Genomic DNA, 21,946 nt, shown 5'->3' on the forward strand with positions numbered 1-21,946 from the left:
GCCAGTTGCGTTCTTCAACTGAGTGAGAAAGTTTTCAAGAAGAGGAAAGAGGTATTTATTTGTTGAAACTTCTGTTTTTTAGATAATTTATTTTGCAGAACTGGGGGCTTATGCATGAATGATTTCACCATTCCAGGAAATTTTTTTTTCATTTTTTTTCCATCCAGATAGAGAGGCAGTAAGAGGGAGAGCCCCCAGAGCACTGAGACTTCCCCCCATGTGGTCCCAGGGTTTGAGCGTAGGACAGGTGCATGACAAGGCATGCATCCTACTGAGTGAGCTATTCTAGTCCTTCCGTTTTTAGATTCTTCTGTGGAGCTTATGTATTCTTTCATCTTAGAAAATATTGGTCAAAATGGCAATATAGGCTTTTATTCTCTTGGTGAACTTTAATTCAGTTTAACTGCTTTAATAGTAGGGATTTATATTGTGCTGTGACTTAATTACTCAAATGCTCCCATGGTTCTCCATTGGCATACCCATGCATTTTGACGTATTTTCTTACATCTATTATGATTAGTTATTGTGGGAGACTAGAGAGTCAACAAGGGGCATGAATTAGCAAATAACCAAATGACTAATGGATAAGACAAAGTAATTAGTACTGCGGCAGTAGAGGCCAACAGTAGCTATCTTGAGACTTGGGAATGTGGTGTTCCTTCCCTGAAGGACCAGCCTGCCTTAGCCAGGAGGCACTACCTAGATGAGAGTGGGAGTGAGGCCTTTCCATGATTCACTTTGTGTTGTCCAGCCACATCCTACTCAGTTTAGGGGCAGGGCCAGCCCACAGTAGCTTCTGAAAATTTTTTCAAGTGAGATGTCTTTGATAATCAGTTTTTTCCCCATATTTTAGAAAATTACTATGAGCAATATTGTCTGTATGTCAATAAACACCCCCTCTTAGTTGTGGGAAACACCCTACACTCAAAGGCACATGGCTATTTTTAGTAAAACTTGGCAACAGACATACAAAGTGAGAAAAATAAAAACTACAAACTTGTGTTAATTCATATCAGGATTTTCTGCTAAGTGAATTGACTACCAACTTGTGGAAAGAGAGAACTTTCAGCTTTCTGGATTCCAGATTGGAGGGTCAAGGATTTGGGGCCTAGATGTATTCTGAATTTGAACAGATGGATCTGACTCAGGAGAACAGAGAATTTTCTCTTCTTGGTGCTTGCTTTTTCTCCAGCTCACAAGAAAGCTGGGTGCCCATGATAACACTGTTGGTGATGAGTCTGAAAGTTACTATGTCCTGAACTAAGTATTGCTTTTTTTTTTCTAGAATCTCTTCCACATCCAAAAATAAATTGTACAGACACTAGTGAAAACTTTATGTTTCTCTGTGAGCTCCCGAAATCTGACGAAACCTATAGAAACCTTTTAGAGTACTCGTGGACATGTAGTTCGCCACAGTGTGAAAATATTACATCATCTGAAATACGTTTGGGGAAGAATGAGGATCTTTCACAGGAAGTATCATGTATTATCAGGAATCCAGTGTCCACACAGAAGTCCTCAATCACTTTGAAGAGCTGTATCCAAGGTAACTAGCTGAATGTGCCATGACAGAGATACCCTTTAGAAGGGAGCTCCGGGGGTTGGGCTGTAGTGCAGCGCATTAAGCGCACATGGTGTGAAACTCATAAGGATCCCAGTTCCAGCCCCCAGCTTCCCACCTGCAGGGGGGTCGCTTCACAAGCAGTGAAGCAGGTCTGCAGGTATCTATCTTTCTCTCCCCATTTCTGTATTCCCTCCTTTCTCCATTTCTTTCTGTCCTATCTAGCAACAACATCAGTAAAAACAACAATAATAACCACAACAATGATAAAAAAAAAAGGGCAACAAAAAAGGAAAATAAATATTTAAAAAAAGAAGGGGGTTCCAAGGACCTGTGGTGACTTGTGGGTTGCAAAGCATAGTTGTAGCATTTAGTAGACCTTTCACTAATTTTAAATGGAAAAATGAGATGAAGTGATCACAGACATCCAGTTAAAGATAGAAAGTTGACATTTTAGCACTTTCTGTGTCATGCATCATTTTACTATATTTGTGTCAGTTCAATGTTTGCCCTTCTGAGTTGGGCACTAGTAATTAGCCCCATGTGATGTGAAAAAAACCAAGGCACAGATAGTGTAGCTTGTTTGCCCGAGTTCAGTAGCTGACTGGCTAAAAAAATTGAACTCTCTGGCTTCAGAACTCATGCTCTGAATAATTCACAGTACTGCTTCACAACTCTGTGTGTGTGTGTGTATGTGTGTGTCTTTTATTTTGTATGATTGAGAAAGAACAGTGAGAGAAGGAAAGAGAAAGAGAAATGCCTACAATACTATTTCACCTCTCATGAAGAGTTCCCCCTGCAGGTGGGGACCAGGGGCTTAAACTACACAATATTCTTTACAACCTTATATTTGTGAAGATTACACATTTGCTGCAAGAATATATAGTTGGTACATTTGTCTGGTTTAGTATTCAATGGCATGATAGTCTTTCTGACACACACATACACACACACACACACACACACACTTTTTTTTTTTTTTTTTTTTTACCACAGCACTGCTCAGCGCTTGATTTATGGCAGTGCTTGGGACTGAACCTGGAACCTCAGAGCCTCAGGGATCAAAGTCTTTTGCTGTCTGCCCAGGCCCTATAACTATAACCTTTTAACACTAAAAATTATGTGTATTTTTTAAATTTAAAAGTACATTGTATTTTATACAACATATTCAAATATTTTCATTTTAACAGTCAGTATAAAATTTATTAGTGAGATACTTTACTTTTTATTTTTTGCTGTTTTGAAGTATTTCACATTTATATCATATCTTATGTGAGACACAACATTTTCAGTAGTTGAAGTGGAATGTCTCCCTTCAAAAACAAAGTTGTAACAGAAAATATTTTTTTAAAACTAGAGCTTTGCTAAGTTTGGCTGATGGTGATGCAGGGGATTCCTTCAAGCTCCATCCAAGATGGGCTAAAATAGCTGAGTAGTATTCCATTGTGTATGTATACCACACTTTCTCAGCCAGTTATCTGTTATTGGATACCTGGGTTGCTTCCAGGTTTTGGCTATTACAAATTGTGCAGCTGTGAACATGGGTCTACTACACAAGTCTTTTTGGATGAGTATGTTTGGTTCCTTAGGATATATCCCCAGGAGAGGAATTGCAAGGTCATAGGGTAGGTCCATTTCTAACCATCTGAGAGTTCTCCAAACTGCTCTCCACAGGGGGTGGACCAATTACATTACCGCTAGCAGTGCAGGAGGGTTCCTTTGTCCCCAGGGACAACCTCTCCAGTGCGGAATAGTATCCCATAGATATATATGCCATAAGTTATTTCTCTCTCTCTCTCTCTCTCTCTCTCTCTCTCTCTCTCTCTGTCTCTCCCTCCCCCCCCCTAAAAAAATCAGCATGGAGAGGAAAACAAACAAGCAAACAAAAGAATGAGGAGGCAGGTTCACCAAATAGGGTGACTTCTCCAAAGCAATAGAGAGAGAATTAAAACCAATGCATTCAAAATCCCTTTCCATGCCACCATACTTGATATATCTCAAAATTAATCAAATTGAGAAAAAAATGTTACTGCCTAGTAAATTGACTAGTGAAAGCCATTTCATTTAAAAGATTTTTTTAAAATTTATAAAATGGACATATTGACAAGGCCGTAGATAAGAGGGGTACAATTCCACACAGTTCCCACCATCAGAACACCTTATGCCATACCCCCCTAGAGGAAAAATTTTTTTTCTATTATTTTTTAATTTTTTAAAATATTTAGTTATTTTCTCTTTGTGTTGCCCTTGTTTTTTATTATTGTTGTTGTTGTAGTTATTGTTGTTATTACCTGCAGACCTGCTTCACTGCTTGTGAAGTGATTCCCCTGCAGGTGGGGAGCAAGGGGCTCAAACTGGAATCCTTATGCCAGTCCTTGTGCTTTTGCGTGCCACGTGCACTTAACCTGCTGCACCATCAACCAACTCCCAACTTTTCTATTCTTTATCCCTCTGGGATTATGGACCCAGGGTCATTATGGGGTGCAGAAGGTGGAAAGTCTGGTTTCTGTAATTGCTTCCCCACTGAACATGTGTGCTGACAGATTGATCCATACTCCCAGCCTGTCTCTCAAACCATTGCATTTTAAATGGTATTATAGGGGCTGGGTGGTAATGCAACAGGTTAAGTGCACATAGTGTGAGGCAAAAAGGACCCCGGTTTGAGACCCCAGCTCCTCACCTATAGGGGGGTCGCTTCATAAGTGATGAAGCAGGTCTGCAGGTGTCTCTTTCTCTCCCCACCCTGTCTTCCCCTCCCTTCTTAATTTCTCTCTGTCCTATCAACAACAACAACAACAGCAATAATAGCAGCAACAACAATGGAAAAAAGATGTGTCTAGGAGCAGTGGATTTGTAGTGCAGGCAACGAGCCCCAGTGATAGCCTTGGATGCAAAAAATAAAATAAAATAAATAAATGGTATTACAGACTAGGGATAATTAACATAACCAGAAATCAGATTTCTTCAAAAGAAATATTATGAGGCGTGCTGGGGAGATAGCATAATGTTTATGAAAAAAATTTTTTTCATTCCTGAGACATCAGAGACCCAGCACCACTATAAACCAGATCTCTGGCTTTTGGAGGGGGGTTGGTGGAGGATAGATTATAGGAAAAAAGGGAGACATAGGTAAATTTATAGATGAATGAAATTTAAGAAACACATTACATCATTTGGTCTTGATTCAACAGATAAAAAGCTAAAGACAGTAGTAGAATCTAAACAGTCATTGCATATTTGGTTTTACTAAACACATATTAATATCTTCAGTATGGTAATGGCATGGTTTTGCTTTATAAAAAGTCATATTTGTTGAAATACTTATGGCTTAAAATTGTACTTTCTGGAATCAAGCATGTCTACTTGCTTATTAGCAAGTGGGAAGAGGGAAAATTATGAACCTTTCCATCCTATCTCTGTCTGTCTGTCTGTCTGTCTGTCTATAAATCTGTCATCATCATAGCTGGAGCTTCACAGCTCCAGTATGATTTTTTCCAGGTAGGATAATAGACAGATACAGACACACAGATAAAGACACCACAGCATGGAAGCTTCCTCCAGTGCAGTGGAGGCCATGCTTAAATCTGACTTGTGTGCATAGCAAAGCAGGTGCACTACCTGGTGAGCTATCTCCCTAACCCTAACCCTAAGCCCTCAGCCCTTTAGAAGTCAAGTCATCGGGGCAGACTTCTCCCAGTTACAACTATGGGCCAGGTTGACTCCACGACCACACCCAGTCGGGAGGCTGGGAACAGTCACCCCTAGTTGACTGGCTTCATACCCAGCTAAAACACAGGGGTCCTATTACCAATGGAGAGAGGAGAGACAGGCATTAGGAAACAGCAAATGCTTCTTTCACAGTGTACTAACTAAATGTAACCTGTAGATTTTAAAAAATAGAAAACAATATTAATTAGTAAATATAAGTAGAAGTTCTAAAATTTTGCACCAAAGTGCTCATTTCATGTATTGCCGGGAGTGTTTGCACCTTGCTATGAAATGCAGAATCTCAGCAAGGAAGTGTAGTGCCCTTCTCTGGAAGAACAACAGTGTAGGCTGGAAGAAGAGGCTTGGGTCAGGATTCACATGGACACAGAACCCAGAGGACAATTTGGTGGAGATAAAGGAAATACTCAAGAGACTAGATTTCTAGCACAAGAAGCTGGGCACTATATTGAGCTGGGACATACAAATACTTTCTACTGGGGCTGCGTGGTGGTGCACCTGGTTGGGCACACATGTTGCAATGCACAAGGACCCAGGTTTGAGCCCCTGGCCCTCACCTGCAAAGGGAAAGCTTTGTGAATGATTAAGCAGTACTGCAGGTATTTCTCTGTTTCTCTTCCTTCTCTGTCATCCCCTTCCCTCTTGGTTTCTGGCTGTCTCTATCCAATAAATAAATAAAGATTAAAAAATTTTAAAAAATACTTCCTATCAAGTAGGTTTATTGTAAATGTGGAGAGCCAAATTTATCTCTATTTAAATCAGCTCAGCTCACTGTATTTTTCTTTCTTTTTTTTTTATAGCATCTCAAAGACATAGATTGTATATTCTAATACCACTTGCTGTCATCTTCAGTGTGGCATCTCTAGTGGGTATGTATACTTTCTTTAAAATAAAGTTTAAAAAATAAAATTTTTAACTTAAATCAATTTTTCAAAGGCCAGAAAAAGGATAATTGGAAAGTAAAATGCCAAGTTTAAAGCTTTTGGTGTTTTGGAAAAAAGCAACGTTTTGAAAGAAAAAAAAGGTCTTGAAGATAAAACAAAGTTTTACTTAATTGGGATTGCTGAGTATGCTGCCCCCCCCCCAGATCCTGCATTAACTTAAGTGGAGAAATGACCCCTTGGGCCACTGAGAAGCTTATGGGAGCATAGTTGCATGTATTCAGACCCTAATCTACAGCCTCTTTCTAGCTATGGTCCTCTTCCACATAGATTTATTTTCTTGTCTCAAAGCCAGATTTTATAAGACCCCATTTTCTTGGTAGCCATAATTTTCACACCTGCAAGCCCAGGAGAAGGAGAATGTCCCAGATAAGAAGCAGCATTTGTTGAATTGGGTGACTTGTCATGGACAGTAATTATGGCTGTCTGTGCGGTCTTCCTGTACCTTCTACAGTCCCCCGATAGCTTGGGCCAACCTAGTAAGCAAACCACCTCCCCAAGAGAACCCATGACCTGTTCCTAGCCCTGGGGACATAAAAGCCATCCTTGAGTCCCAAAGGACACTGACCAGGCTGTGAGGAGCTGATGTTCCCAAGGCCCCAATAGTGTTCACAGAAGCCTTCACCAAAAGGAAAAATTTTTGAGTCAAACATGTCACTAACACAGAGAAACCTAAGTTTTTGTAAAGGGGTGGCATCTAGTTTCCATGTCACTTCACACTGGTGTCTGGGACCAAATGTGTCAAATTAGAGTTTAACTTCTTTAGGTCTTCACAATTAATATAGGAGGCAGTAGCAACATATAGTGATGAAGATATGAACTATAAATGGAAATTAAGTAAGGCACAGAAGAGATAGATCACCTGGTAGGGAGCATATGTTGTCATACAGACAGCCCAGGTTCAAGCCCCCAACAACACTTGGGAGTTGCTGTGGCACTACAGGAAGCTCCAGTACTGTGGTGTCTCCCTTACTTGCGCTCTCTCTCTGAATGAAAAAGTGGCCTGGAGCACTGAAATTGCACATGCATGAGACCCTGACTCTGCCGCAAATTTAAAATATTACATTTAAAGAGGGGCTGAACAGGTTAAGTGTACACATTACAGTGCACAAGAACCCAGGTCTAAGCCCCTCATTCTCACCTGCAGGAGCAAAGCTTCATGATTAGTGAAGCAGTACTACAGATGTCCTCTTCTCTCTCTCTCTCTCTCTGTCTCCCTCTTCAATTTCTCTGTTTCTGTCCAATAAATAAATACAAATATTTAAAAAGATTAGATTTAATTTAAAATTAATCTGTTGTACTGATTACCATCCTGGGCAGCCCAGAGACAGCACATTTCCATCACTGTAGGTAGTTTTGTTGGTCAAGCTAACCTAGATTATTTTTTGGAAATTGGCATAAGAATGTGACTTCCATGGGAGTCGGGCTGTAGCGCAGCGGGTTAAGCGCAGGTGGCACAAAGCACAAGCACTGGCATAAGAATCCCGGTTCGAGCCTCGACTCCCCACCTGCAGGGGAGTCACTTCACAAGCGGTGAAGCAGGTCTGCAGGAGTCTGTCTTTCTCTCCCCCTCTCTGTCTTCCCCTCCTCTCTCCATTTCTCTCTGTCCCATCCAACAACAACGACAGCAATGATAACTACAACAATAAAACAACAAGGGCAACAAAAGGGAATAAATAAAATAAAATAAAACACTGGGGAGGTGACTGTACTTAAAAAAAAATTTTTTTTTTAAAAAGAATGTGACTTCCTAAAGATACCAGTCCCATATTATAAGTTGCAAATAGCAGGAAAAGTCTAACTACTAGAATCCTCTAAATCTGCTAGTTAAGTTCTGAAAACCAGCTGAAGGGAGTCCGGCAGTAGCGCAGCGGGTTAAGTGCACGTGGCACAAAGTGTAAGGACCGGCATAAAGATCCTGGTTCAAGCCCCCATCTCCCCACCTTGCAGGGGAGTCGCTTCATAAACGGTGAAGCAGGTCTGCAGGTATCTTTCTCTCTCCCTCTCTGTCTTCCCCTCCTCTCTCCATTTCTCTGTCCTATCTAACTACGACGACATCAGTAACAACAACTACAACAACAATAAAAAAACAACAAAGGCAACAAAAGGGAAAATAAGTAAATAAATATTTTTAAAAATTTAAAAACCAGCTGAAAAAAATTGAAATCACATTACCAATGAGTAAAATGTTTTGGGGATTCAAATGTTATTTTTAAAAATGCTATTTTAAATAACCAAGCAGAGCTATTATAGTTAAGCATCTTTTTAGCATATCAGCCCCCAAAATGAAATTCATTCTCCATGGAGTATTGTGTGTCTAGTCCCAGAATACTTGAGCCAATGGAAGGCATCTCTAAGACAACTGATTTTTTTCTTAAAAATAACTCTTTAAATGTCCAGGGAGGTAGCTCAGCAGTAGAACACAGGACTTGCATATCTGAGATCCTATCAACCTTTGGCACTACATATGCCAGAGCTGGGTGGTTCTGTTATTTCTCTTTCTTATAAAACTAACATATTTATATATTCATCATAGGGAAGATCGCTGCTGTGGGTTAGTACTGTTTGTACCTTATAACCTAAAAAGAAAAATTCTTGTTTCATGTCTTCACAACACTGAGAGAATCTCAGTACTACTGTATCTTTTCCTCTCTCTTCTCCTGTCTGTCTCTGTCTCTGTCATTTCTTCAGCAAGCATCTGAATCCTAATGCTGTGATGCATGTGGCATGGAACCTACAGAAGGGGAAAAATTGAATGTCACCAGCTTCAACAGTCACTTGTAAAGAGACACCTTTATCAGTTCAACCCTACCTGTGGGGCTGCTGGACCATTCATCTGGTTTGAGATGCAAACTAGTACCTCTCATGGGAAGGAGAATAATGGGAATAGTGTCTGCTCATCCAAACCTGTGCAGCAAGATCGCAGCCACTGCCCACATTTCAAATGGTGTCCAAACTGAGATGCATGGTCGGATAATTGCGTACTGTGATTAACCCCCAGAGCTGAGCAGTGTTCTGGGGAAAAAAAATTAAATACTGTGCTTTGTATGACAATATGAAAAAAGAATGGAGGAGCCAAGTGGTGGCTTACCTGATAGAGCATACAAAATTACCATCCATGAGGACCTAGGTTCAAGTCCCTGGTCCCCATCTATTTGGGGGAGGGGGAAGCTTTGTGAGCTGTGACACAATGTTGAAAGTGTCTCTCCTCTCTGTCTCTCATTTCCTCTTTGTCTCTCATCCTGTATTAAAAACTGACTACCAGGAATGATGGGATCATGAGTTAGGTAGATCACTTACTTAGTCCCAACAGTAACTCTGCTTGCTGTCAAAAAAAAAAAAAAAGGTAAAACATCTCGCTTATAATGATTACATGCCTCGAGGGTAGTGTTTTTGATATATTGAGCTAATGAAATATATGAGATCTAATTCCACCTGTTTCTTTTTACCTTCTAATGTTACTACTGAAATGTTTTATTATTTAATGGCCCAAATCTCTTCACTTTCTTTCAACCTTATGCAGGAGATGCTGTGAGGTTTAACCATTTTGTCCATGACTTTTGTTTTCTAGCCATTTTGATTTTCTCCAATACTTGAGCAGCAATTTAGAACTTGCTCTGTAGCTGATTTGATTTGAGCATTTCAGGATGTAGGAAATACCAGTTTTTTAGGCTATGGATAAGAGTTTTTCCAGATTCAGGTCTCTAATAGGCAACCAATTATCAGCAGGTTTCAGCTTCTCTTTTTGGTTATTTAATTGCAATGCAATTTTCTTTATTTGCAGTTTGTACGAATTATATCAAGAAAAGAACATGAACCATGTAAGTAGCTGAACAGTGAACTGAACATATATTGTGTTCTAGATGCAAGGCGGGGGGGCCAGGTGGTAGTGCACCTGATCTAACACACATAGTATGAAGTTCAAGGACCCGTGCCAGGATCCCTGTTTGAACTCCTGGCTCCCTACCTGTAGGAGGGTCACTTCACAAGTGGTAAAGCAGATCTGCAGGTGTCTTTCTCCCTCTCTATCTTCTCCTCCCCCCCTCAATTTCTCTCTGTCCTATACAAAAAATTGAAAAAATGGCCTCCAGGAGCAGTGGGTTTATAGTGTAGGCACTGAACCCCAGTGATAAACCTGAAGGCAAAAAAAAAAAAAGCAGGACAGCCCTAACATAAATTCATGTGGAATTTATGTTACTTGAGGAGCCAGAGTCTACCAGTCTCTGGTTGCAGAGGTACTAACCACAGTTGATTAAGCCACCATGTCAGCCCTCTCCACAGATCTTGCATGGTGATATCATCACCACTTACTAAGAGACAGTAAATACATGACTCGGGGAGGTCACTCATGTTGCCCACATCTGGTTAAGCTGGAATACATATCTAGGTCTTCAGACCCCAAGGGTTATGCTGTTAGCAGCCTCATAGTAACTGACCCTCCTCCTCCTGGCCAGGGAAAATTGGACAAGGACTGGATTCCTTTCAGGAGTGAGGGTGAGAATTGGCCTTTTGTGAAGACAAACAGGAAGGATACATCTACGGTTGGCAGTGGCTGTGCTGACTCATTAAGTAATCAGATGAGACTCCAGAGGTCCCTCCTGCTGGGTCTTGTGGTCAGAAGGCAGAGGCTCAAGAGTTTTGAGGGTTGATTGAGGCCCTGAGGCCTAGAGAGGCAGGATGGAAGGTGGTGAGCTACCCCCTCTAGAGACACAGCAAATGTCAGGGAATTAGAGGAAGAGAAGGGTGGTCTGCTAGTTTAGGTTATTTTGGGAGGTTCTGATCAGGACTGTACTTTAGAAAGATCTCTGTGCTGGCAGAGCATAGGGTGAATTAATAGGCAAGAGATAATGATAGGGACACTGATCATTGTGTCCAGCCATATACAGCAGAGAGAGGGCCTAGGAGTGGCAGAAATGAACTCAGAGGTTTGAGAGAAGTGTGGAGATCCTTGTAATAGAAATCTGGGCTAAGAGTGTAGGTTCTGGTGCCAAACTCCCAGGCTTCAGTAAAGCTCAGTTGACTTCCTAGGAACACAAGCACAAAATAGCAGAGAAATAACAGTGATTGAGTTGGTAGCCCCAGAGCAGCAGAGAAACAACAGTATTTAGAAAAGTTAATGTGAGCGAAATGCTAGAATCATGGCTGGCTCATAGTTGTGCTCACTAGATGCCAGCTTTCCAGACCATGGTGACACTACCAATCATAGCAGGAGACGGGGCTCTTGTTTGGGAAGAATGACACACCTGTGCTTTGATAGACTGAGGTTGGAGTGGGGACATAGCCGACCTGGGGGGATTTGCTCCTGATTTATTTGGAGAATCCACTTTAGGTACTGTGGCTATAGTTACCACTTGGGCCATCATCAGGACAGGAACAGATACCCTGACCATCTAAGGCCAACGAGAAACACCAGATAGGCACTCTGGAAGAGCAAGAGGGAAGAAAGATTCACAGGTGGCATTCTGGCCTGCAGCTGAGCTAGCTGAGCTAAGCCTGGGTCTGACTTTAGCAATGGGTGAACCGAGGCTGACTGGGGTGGAGGAGGAATGAGAAGATCCCTGGGGGGGGGCCAGGTGGTTGGTGCACCCGGTTAAGTGCACAAATTATAGTGTGCAAGGACTCAGGTTCAAGCCCCTGGTCCCCACCTGCAGAGGGAAAGCTTCACAAGTGGTAAAGCAGGGCTGCAGGTGTCTCTCTGTCTCTTTCTTTATCTTCTGCTCTCTCAATTTCTCTCTGTCTCTATCCAGTAATAAATAAATAAAATATTTGTTTAAAAAAAAAGAGGAAGATCCCTGGGAAATTAGAAGGTGCAAAGCCCCTCAAATTTCCACTCTGAAGATGAGTCCTGGGCTGTGCAGAACTAGTTTGAGAAGCACCACCTACTCCAACCTCCTCTGGAAAATCCACAACATCCATTTTCATGAGACTTTTAATTAAGAAAACTCCTAGGGGATGAGTGGTGGTGCATACATGTTACCATGTAGAACATACATGTTACCGTGCATAAGAACTCAGGTTCAAGCCCGTGGTCCCTACATGTATGAGGGAAGCTTCACGAGTTGTGGAGTAGTGCTACAATAGTTTCTCCCTCTTTCCTTTCTATGTAAGAAAAAATAGTAAAAATCAATAATATATATATTTAACTTTATTTATTGGGGGATTAATGATTTACAGTAAACAATAAAATACAATAGTTTGTACATGTGTAACATTTCCTAGTTTTCCACATAACATTACAGCCCCCACTGGGGGGGCTCTGCCATCATGTTCCAGGACCTGAAGCCTCCTCCCCCCCAATACTATTTTTTAAAGAAAAAAACTCCCCACTAGTTTTCCTTTGCTCTTCCCTGCCCCCCAGGCCACATACTCCCCACTAACTCTTCTCCTTATGGGGATAGATTTCAGAACGTCGGTCTGGCCTTGGGCTCTGTGGAAACACAGATGGAGGGTAAACTTTAGGGCAAGGGCAGACATTAGAGATTGAAGGAGTTTGCTCAACAAGTCTACAGCTTTTGGGTTTGAGCTCATTTCCTCTGAGATAACCCAAGAAGGTTGTCATAACTATGATGATGACTAAATAGGAAGAGAAGACAGGATGGAAAGCAAACCAGGCTTAGAGGTTCATGTTGCTGAGGGGGAAATAACTAGTGAGAAGGGTAGCAGCACAAGGGGCTTACCCACTGGGCTGTGTCATTCAGTTACTGAGAGACATTTTCAATTATACTGACAGTTAGTCTGAGGACGCTTGGAACAGCTGGTGCTGCACCTTCAAAGTAGAGTTTCAGAGGGAACTTGAGCTCATACCCCACCTCAGGCCTCCACTCCCATCTCTTCTCCATCTTGTTCCCCAGTGCAGATCAGATGGATATTTTATAATAGGGCTGCTCACCACATAATAGGAAGGTCATTCAGACTCTTGATCTGTAGCACCCAAGAACTGCATTTCATAAATTTTTAATGTGGCTTCTTTCTGTATCTCCAGTTGATCAACCGCAGATGAAATTCAATGCATCCTGAGTCAAACTTTGAAAAGCACTGGCGATACCATTTGAGTATTAGCATCACCTTCAAGGGAACTTAGCACATGAAAGATCTGTATGATCTGAAGAGAAAGTACTGTCCAGCCAGAGTCACCAGACATTCTGGAAGTTTAACCTAAAGCCGTAAAAACTAGCAACTGGTGAATAAGATGCATTATTTCCTACACTTGCCAGACCACACTCTTCAGAGTACTCCCTTGACTGTTGCTCTTATTGACTGTAAATTATGTGTTTTTGTTAAAAAAAATGTATATTTTGTATCAATTGGTGTAAATAGTCCTGAAAGGATTTGAGGATGATTAGATTATTTTGCCTTTTTGGAGGGAAAAATAGTCACGTGCCTCAGGTAGTGAAGAATTTTTCCTGGAAAGAAGAATCATTCCAGAAGTGTCCTGCTGTATAGTACTGGGGAGAAGGAGGGGGTCCGCAGGTGTGGAGTCACTGACAGCCCAGCCGTGGCCGAAGGCCTGCAGGTCACAGTGCCCACAAAGAAGTGGGTGTATGCTTCCAGCTTCTGATGCTTCACTGCCATTTCTCCACATTCCCCACCTGCCTGTGGCCGTGCCTTAGAAGCTTACATTTTACTGCCAGGCTCTCCTGTGTATCCTTGGCCATGCCCTTTCCCTGGGGTTCAGTCTCAGCCAGAGGTACCCGAAACAGAAACCCTGTTTGGATTGTTTGAACAGTAAGAGGGCTCTTAGAGTGGTGGCTTCAGAACAGGGCTGGGCTGGCAGGCTGGGGGATTTCTCCTCCGGGCAGAGACTTCACTTTTGTTCCTGATGTGAATGTTCACACTGTAAAAAGGGGGGTAGGGGAGACAGAGGCCTCTACCATTGTGTTACCACAGCCCTGAGGACTTGGAGGGCAAAAAGCCAGGATTTTGTGGAGCTTCTGGTGTTGGACCAAGTGCAAGACTAAACATAGATGTCCTGAGAGGTGGCACAACGGATATAGTACTGAACACTTGAGCTTGGGGTGCTGAGTTCTGTTCCTAGCCAAATCTGTGCCAGAATGATGCTTTATTTCAAATAAAAATTAATTTTTTAAAATTTTTTTATTGGGAATTAATGTTTTACATTTGACAGTAAATACAATAGTTTGTACATGCATGACATTTGCCAGTTTTCCATATAACAATACAACCCCCACTAGGTCATCTATCATTCTTTTTGGACCTATATTCTCCCCACCCACCCACCCAAGAGTCTTTTACTTTGGTGCAATACTCCAATTCCAGTTCAGGTTCTACTTGTGTTTTCTCTTCTGATCTTGTTTAAAAAAAAAAAAAAAAATTAACAGCCTTACTGTAACAGATTCTTGTGAGTAAAACTAACAAGGCTCAGTTCTCTCTCAGAAAGTAATATAGAATTTCCTGTCAGCCTTTTCTTTTTCTTTCTTTTTTTCCTTCTCTTTCTGCAAGTTACTAAGAGTTAGAACATATATTACTCAGACAAGGGGTGAAGGAACAGCTGTGCATGATTTGTTTTCCAAGTTGTTACAGTACTGTGCTTGAAATTGTTATTCTGCTCTAAACTATTAAGAAGCCTTTAAGGAGTTGGCACAGTGGATAAAGCATTGACCCTCAAGCATGAGGTCCTGTGTTCAATATTTGGCACTACATGTACCAGAGTGATGCTCTGGTTCTGTCTCTCATGCACTCATAAATAAATAAATCCCTTAAAAATGCCTTTAAAAGAGTAGTGCGAAGGCAGTAGACTTCTTGGGAGGGCCCATCTCAGAAGTTGCAACTGAATTCGGGGATCCCTAATGAGAGCCTATTTCTAAAGCCTGGAGACATGTTTTAGCACTTCTGGATTAGTGCAGCCTCATCTGAATCCAACCTATTCTCACCCAGCCCCTGATTCTTTGCACTGGCAGTTTAGAAAGACTACTTATTGCATGATCCCCCACCCCACCCCACCCCCGCTTCTTGCCAGCCCCAGCCCTGTGCTGCTAACCCAAGAGATTTGCCAATTTAAAAGGGAGTGTCCTCATGGCAACTGCCTCCATAGCAGGAATTTGGTTTCCTGCTAAAACTGTGATTTCTGAAAGCAGTTGCTGCTATTTCTCTGGAATATTTACACACTGAGGATAATTTACAAACAGGAATGGCTGGGGAACAGGAAGAACTGGAGGAGAAGAAAGAAAAAGTTTATGCCTTGGGAAAGAAGAGAAAGAATTAGTTACAGGATCAAACTCCAACTACAAATCTGGAAGTTTTTCCTTTGGAACCTCTTCTGATTTGGGTTTTGCCTACACATTCTTTCCCTCTTTTCTTTTCACTCTCCATCCTTGTTCCCCCCCCCCCCCCCCCGTCTTGATTTTACTGGGGAAATGTTTTACAAGGCAGCTAGCTGTTGTCTTGAGGGTACAAGATCACATCTCCCCCAAATATATGCCAACATACCACCCCAACCCCCAAAGTGCCACCTCCCTGAGCTACATGTTCCTGTGTTGGCCAATGTGACAGCTGTCTTGTAGAGCTGACTCCTTAAGGAATTGGCTTTTCTAGCTTGAGCAGACACCTGTGCCTTCAGATTTCCAGAAGGGCCAGGAACACCATGCCAGACCCCATACAAGGAGAGGCAGAATGCCAGTGAGCAGCAGCCAGCTTTTTTGTTTTAGAGAGAGAGAGGTAAGGAGAATGAAAAAGACCACAGTACCAAAACGTCTTTCAGTGTGGTGGGGACCAGGCTCAAGTCTGGGTCATGTGCATGGCAAAGCAACACACTATTCAAGGGTGGTATTTTACTGGCCCTGAAGACAGCTTTTTAGGACTCAGCCCCACTGCCCTCACCAGACATTTTTTCTGTCCTGGCCTGCTTAGCCCGGAGCATTATACCAATATCCTATGTTGGCCTTGGTTTGAATAGAGCCAGACAAATGTGATAAAATGGAGCAGGAGTCAGATATCACCTAGACCCTGATTCTAACTAATGTCAGACACTGACGATCATTCTCCTGTGTGAGAGATAGAGCTAAGGTGTCTTCCCCGCCGAAGACACTGGACCATGTTTCTACTCTTTGCAAGAAGTCTTCTCTGTGTTCAGGACCTCTCTGTCACATAATCATAGCCTTTGTTTTTGATGAACACCAGGGAGTCAGTTTTGCTTCCTGTAGGATTTGTGTTTGAATTATGTTCAAATTGACTTTTTTTTTTTTTGCATACTATGTATGTTCCTAACAGAATCAGCAAAGGACACTTTCTTGTCAAAGAAAATTAAACATGTATTTCTCATCATTCCAACAGATGGAATGTTCAAGGTCAAGGTGATGGCTGCCTTGGTTCCTGGTCAGGACCCTCTTACCAATTTGCATGGGGTAACACCCTCTCACTGTGTTTTTCCATGGTTGGAAGAGAACTCTGTCACTCTTACCAGTATACTCACTCTGTGATTAGAAACTCACCTTATAACTTCTTTTGTCACCTCCACATAGGACCTATTGCAAATAAAGTAGCACTGGGCACTCACATATGAATTTTAGAGGGCACAACACTCAGTTTAGAAGATTTATATGAGAGGATCCTGCCATCTACCCCTTTCCAGGACAGTACTCCTGGCGTTGGAAACCTATCCTCCCTCCCCTCTGCATCATCAGTTTCCTGCTTCATCTTATGAGCAAACAAGCATTGCTGGGCCAGAGAGTTAGCTCATGGTTGTAGAGCATTGAACTTGCATGTCTGAGGCCCCAAAGGTCTCAGGTTCAGTCTGGCACCATCATATGCCTGTTGAATGGTACTCTGGCCTCTCCCTCTCCCTCTTCCTCTCCCTCCCTCCCACCCCCCCCACCCCACCCCCGTCTCTCTCTCATAAAAGTAAATAAGTGAGGGGTTGGGCGGTAGTGCAGCAGGTTAAGCGCACATGGCTCAAAGTGCACAGACCGGCATAAAGATCCTGGTTCCAGCCCCCAGCTCCCCACCAGCAAGGGGGTTCCTTCACAGGTGGTGAAGCAGATCTGCAGGCGTTTATCTTTCTCTCCCTTTTCTGTCTCCCCTCCTCTCTCGATTTCTCTCTGTCCTATCTCACAGCAACAGCAATGACAACAATAATAAAAATGACAACAAGGGTAACAACAAAGGCAATAACAACAACAACAACAAAAAATGGGAAAAATAACCTCCAGGAGCAGTGGACTCATAGTGCAGGCACTGAACTTCAGCAATAACCATGAGGAAAAAACAAAAGTAAATAAGTGAATGCAGCTGAGGAAGGGACATAGTGGTGTTAGAGCTTTGGAGCTGCACACATGAGGTTCCAAATTTGATCCCTGACACCACATATGCCAGACTGATCTGGCTTCTCACTCTCCTATCCCTCCCTGTCTCTGTGTCATGAAATATAAATCGGAGAGAGGTTTTTTAAAAAGTATACTCAATCTTTCCTTTCATCTTTGAAAAACCAAAACATTCTTGATTCTACTCCCTCATCCTGTTCCTGTTCTATTTCTCTGCTACCTGATCTGGAAAACTTCCTTGAAAGAATGGTCTATCCTTTCTTTCTTCCCCATCTCTGTAGCATTCCCTTCAAATGGGCCTTCCCTTCTATACTTGTCAGGATGGCCAGTAAGCCCACATTATGATGGTCTGTTCTTAGTCCTTGTCTCACTGTGTCTGTGAGCAGCATTTGATGCAGAAGAGGATCTCCCACAAACCTATCTAGAGCTTTGAGGAGCTCAGTGCCACAGGGTCTACAGGATACAGCTCTGAATGAAATGGATACACTGGCCTGGGAGCACATAGGGTGAGTTTCCTAAAAATGGAATCTGCAAAAAACTGAGGAATTCTATTCATGTGACCCAGAATATCTACTATGTATGTATCTAAGAGAAATGAAGACATTTTGTCTACACCAAGTCTGCTCTAGACTCGTAAAAGTCCAGTAGGGCAGGCAACCCAAACACCCATCAGCTGAAGGACAGAAAAATAGGATATGACATAGTCACACAACAGCATAGTATTCAGCTATGAAAAGCAGTGAAGGACTGAACCTTGAAAACATGCTCAGGGAAAGGAGTCAACTAAGGGCCAGGCAGTGGTGCACCTGAGAGAGCAGAATGGACACATTATAGTATGCAAAGAACTGGGTTCAATGCCCAGTTCCCCACCTGCATGAAGGAAGCTTCATGAGCAGTGAGGCAGCGCTGCAGATAACTCTCTCCCCCTCTGCTCCCCCTGTCCTTCTCAATTTCTCTCTGTCTCTATCCAAAATAAATAGATAATATACAAAAAAATAAAATATTTTAGAAAAAGAAGTGAACCAAAAGAGATCACATGGTCTAGGAGGTGGATCACCCAGTGGAGTGTATATGCTCCCATGTACAAAGACCTGGGTTCAAGTCCCCAGTCATGATATGGGAATTCCTGCAAGGTGGGAGGAAGTGGTGGAGCAGTGCTGTAGTACCTCTTCTCTGTCCATTTCTCCACTTCTTTATTTTCCCATGTCTTTAAAAAAAAAAAAAGGCTGCTGGGAATGGTGGAGTCATGCAGGTCCTAAGCCCTAGTAATAACTGTTGTGGCAAAAAAAAATTTATAATGTCAAATATATGGAGACTACAGACTGACCTGTTGTTAGTTGCTTAATTCTTAGAGGAAGATGCTGGTGGGGAGAGAAAATGGTTACTCCTAAGTTTCCTTGTTCCTCTGGGGGTGAGGATAGTGCTCTAAGATTGAGTGTGGTAATTCTTGCACAACTCAGAAGAGATGAAAGCCACTGAACTGTACACTTTAAATGGGTGGATTGTCCAGTACACAAGCCCTGTTTAATTAAACTGAAAAGAAGGAGGAAGAGGAGGAAGAGGAAGAGGAGGAGGAGGAAGAGGAGGAGGAGGAGGAGGAGAAGAAGAACTATGACTGGAGAGGTAGCTCATCAGGTGTCCTGTTATGTTTGTGACCCAGGTTCAAGCTCTAGCATCGCACAGCAGATGTTGTGACACTGGAAGAAACTGGTTCGATGGACTTTCTCCCTCTGCTTGTCTCATTATTGAAGTGAAATAAAAAGTGGCTCAAAGGGATGAAATTATGTACGCATGAAACACCAGTTCCAGAAAAGAAATAAAGGAAGAAAGAATAAAAAGGAAGAAGAGGAGGAGGAAGTAGAAGAAAAATCACTTCAGAATTAGAAGAATGGAAAGTGGGGGCTCCCATCCTGAAGCAGACCTTCACCCAGTTTCTTCAGTAAAGTTCAGCTCTAGAGACTGAAAGACCTCACTGTCACTAAGCCTCCCCACAGAACTCAGCCAGCGTGACCCCAATCTGCCCATCTGAAAGTTACCAGGGCACAAATCCTCCTTCAGTTGGGAAACCTGCTGGAAGAGCACAACTCAAAACACTAGCTAGTGACAGTCTTACAAACTAGAGCTCAGCTTAGAGATGGAGACTGATGCCCCTGTGTGCTCACCGTTATAGCCACCCTTACCCACAAGCTACCAGCTGACATGCCCATGCTCAGGCTGTCTTTCTCTACACCAATCCCCCTTACTGCCCAATACTTCCTCCCTCATTTTACTCTTTCTGCCATGTTCTTGCCATACCTGGTACCCTCAGACTCACCTCTCTAGCTTAGTCACATCCATCCCTGCTCTGAGTGCCTGTCCCCATGGGCAGCTCTCTTCAGAAGACAGGAAGGTGTCACTGCTTTCCTGGCTTCACAGGAAACAGCAGCTAGAAGTAGCAGAGCCAGTATTCTTCCCTCAGCAATGTGGCCCTGGCAGCTCAGTAAACACCAAACTGTTCCGTGAGTGGGTAAAACTTTCACTCATAATTGGGAGCCCTCTTCTCTGAACCTTACTTTGCACTTAGCCAAGGAAGAGTGCATCCTTAGTCTAAATATTTTCTAGAATGCTCTTGCTCTTTTTAAAAAATTTCCAGCCATGACATCATCTCCCCAGACAATAACTTAGATCCACCTGTATATCATATGTCAGGCTCAGAAAAAAAAAAAAAGAACAACACCAAAAACTAGTATTGTCATGGACTCTTTGGAATATAACTAAAATAGGCCTACTAACTACAAAACAGAGACCCCCAAATCTTCATCTGCACTATTCCAACCTTTGTGGGGAAAGGCCCACAAAGTGTCTGGAAAATCCAGGCCATTATCTCCATGAAAATCTGAGAGGGTGGACCCTGAGCCCTGTCCTCACAGGAGGGGTAGTAGGAAGGTCCCCACTCAACTTCATGACCTTAAGATAGGTGGAGTTTTCCAGACCAGGAGCCTGCTTACACATACTTGCTCGTTCCTTTAGAACAAGGCCATAAATTACCATACATGGCCAACTGAAATCCACTGCAAATATCCTGGTTTTGCTTAACTGCTCCCTACCCCTGCCCTGAAGTGCTCATAATTCACCTTTAGATAGAAGCCTGCCTATGCATAGTGAGCTCATGACCAGACATTACACGGTAACTTCCCAGTAACAAACAAACACCTGATAGGTCAAGATTTAACCCTGTATTGTGTGTGGCTTAATGATTCCTTCAGTCTTTTCCTAACCTTTGAGTATATCTGCTTGCTTGTACACCCAAATAAATAAGATGTATCCCTGAAGCTCTCCTGGAGTGGTGGTTTACTCCATGTGCTTGCCCTCCTCAGCAGTGTCCACCAGGACTCCTGGGGTGGCCTGTCTCACCCCTCCTCTGTGGTTACTGCAAATGTGCAGAGGAGAACCGGCCCCCACAAACCTTAAGGTTAATGATTAGTCAGCAATTTGTTTGTCTTTATATGTTAACTCTTCTTTCAGCCACAAGGTTCCAGATGCTACCATGATGCCAACTAGACTTCCCTGGGCAGACAGATGACCCCACCAATGTGTCCTGGAGCTCTGCTTCCCTAGAGCCCCACCTCACTAGGAAAAGAGAGAGACAGGCTGGGAGTATGGATCAACCTGTCAACACCCATGTTCAGTGGGGATTAGGTACAAAAACCAGACCTTCCACCTTATGCACCCCATAATGACTCTGGGTGCATATTCCCAGAGAGATAAAGAATAGGAAACCTCTTGGGTCAATTAGGAATACCAAAGGAGATCAACAGGGACCACAAAACACAGGACTAGAATGACTTCAGGAACCCACCAAATCACTGGTGAGTGCAAACAGTGTGGCTCGTAGACAGAGAGAACCTACAGACTATAAACAGGACTTGTTTAGAAACTTACAGGGCCTAGCAGTGCTGCCCAGCTTGGCAGAGAAGCTGAATTGAGCCCAGAGCACTGAATCCTTGGGGTGTGAGAGTCTCTTGGCATAACCACTGTACTATCTCTCCTCCACCCTGTTTTATCTCTTGGCCAGTAGTGAGTGATTAAGCTAAGAAATGTACTTATAATTTAAAAGCTCTCAGGCTCCCATAGGCTGCAGGGAAGAAAAAGAACAAAAGAGGCGTTAATAGCCATTGTGCTCCAACTCATGGATTGAAATAATATTGAAAAATCTGTTAATTTCCACAACTGTGATATCTTTAAGTTCCTTAATTAATTATACACAAGTCAATCAAAGCAAGAGTGGTCAGTAATTTGAAAAGTACTGAGGGAGGGACCTCATAACATACTATATAGAATGGTTAAACCATAAAGAAGAAATGTTGGAGAAATGAACCAGAACAAGAGTCCAGCTAAAAGCCTCCCAAAGGTTGAAACACAAAATAGTGAGGTCGACATCCAAACATTTGTTAAGTAAATAG

General features: G+C 42.6%; 1 protein-coding gene across 3 annotated transcripts in view; it reads left to right on the plus strand.

The window, feature by feature from the left end:
- Positions 1-20,815, plus strand: part of CD58 (CD58 molecule) — a 76,081-nt gene extending 55,266 nt beyond the window's left edge. The window contains exons 5-8 of one of the 3 annotated variants that reach the window (XM_016189310.2): positions 1,286-1,546; positions 6,088-6,156; positions 10,013-10,049; positions 19,165-20,815. In XM_016189310.2, the coding sequence (XP_016044796.1) occupies positions 1,286-1,546; positions 6,088-6,156; positions 10,013-10,044 (362 nt within the window). In that variant the 3' untranslated portion in view covers positions 10,045-10,049; positions 19,165-20,815. Of the gene's footprint in view, positions 1-1,285; positions 1,547-6,087; positions 6,157-10,012; positions 10,050-13,210; positions 14,315-19,164 lie in introns of those variants that run through there. The other 2 variants (XM_016189309.2, XM_060201827.1) reach the window with 2 other exon arrangements.
- Positions 20,816-21,946: the final 1,131 nt, after the last annotated feature.

This window comes from Erinaceus europaeus, chromosome 11 (assembly GCF_950295315.1).
Source record: "Erinaceus europaeus chromosome 11, mEriEur2.1, whole genome shotgun sequence".
NCBI classification, from domain to species: domain Eukaryota; kingdom Metazoa; phylum Chordata; class Mammalia; order Eulipotyphla; family Erinaceidae; genus Erinaceus; species Erinaceus europaeus.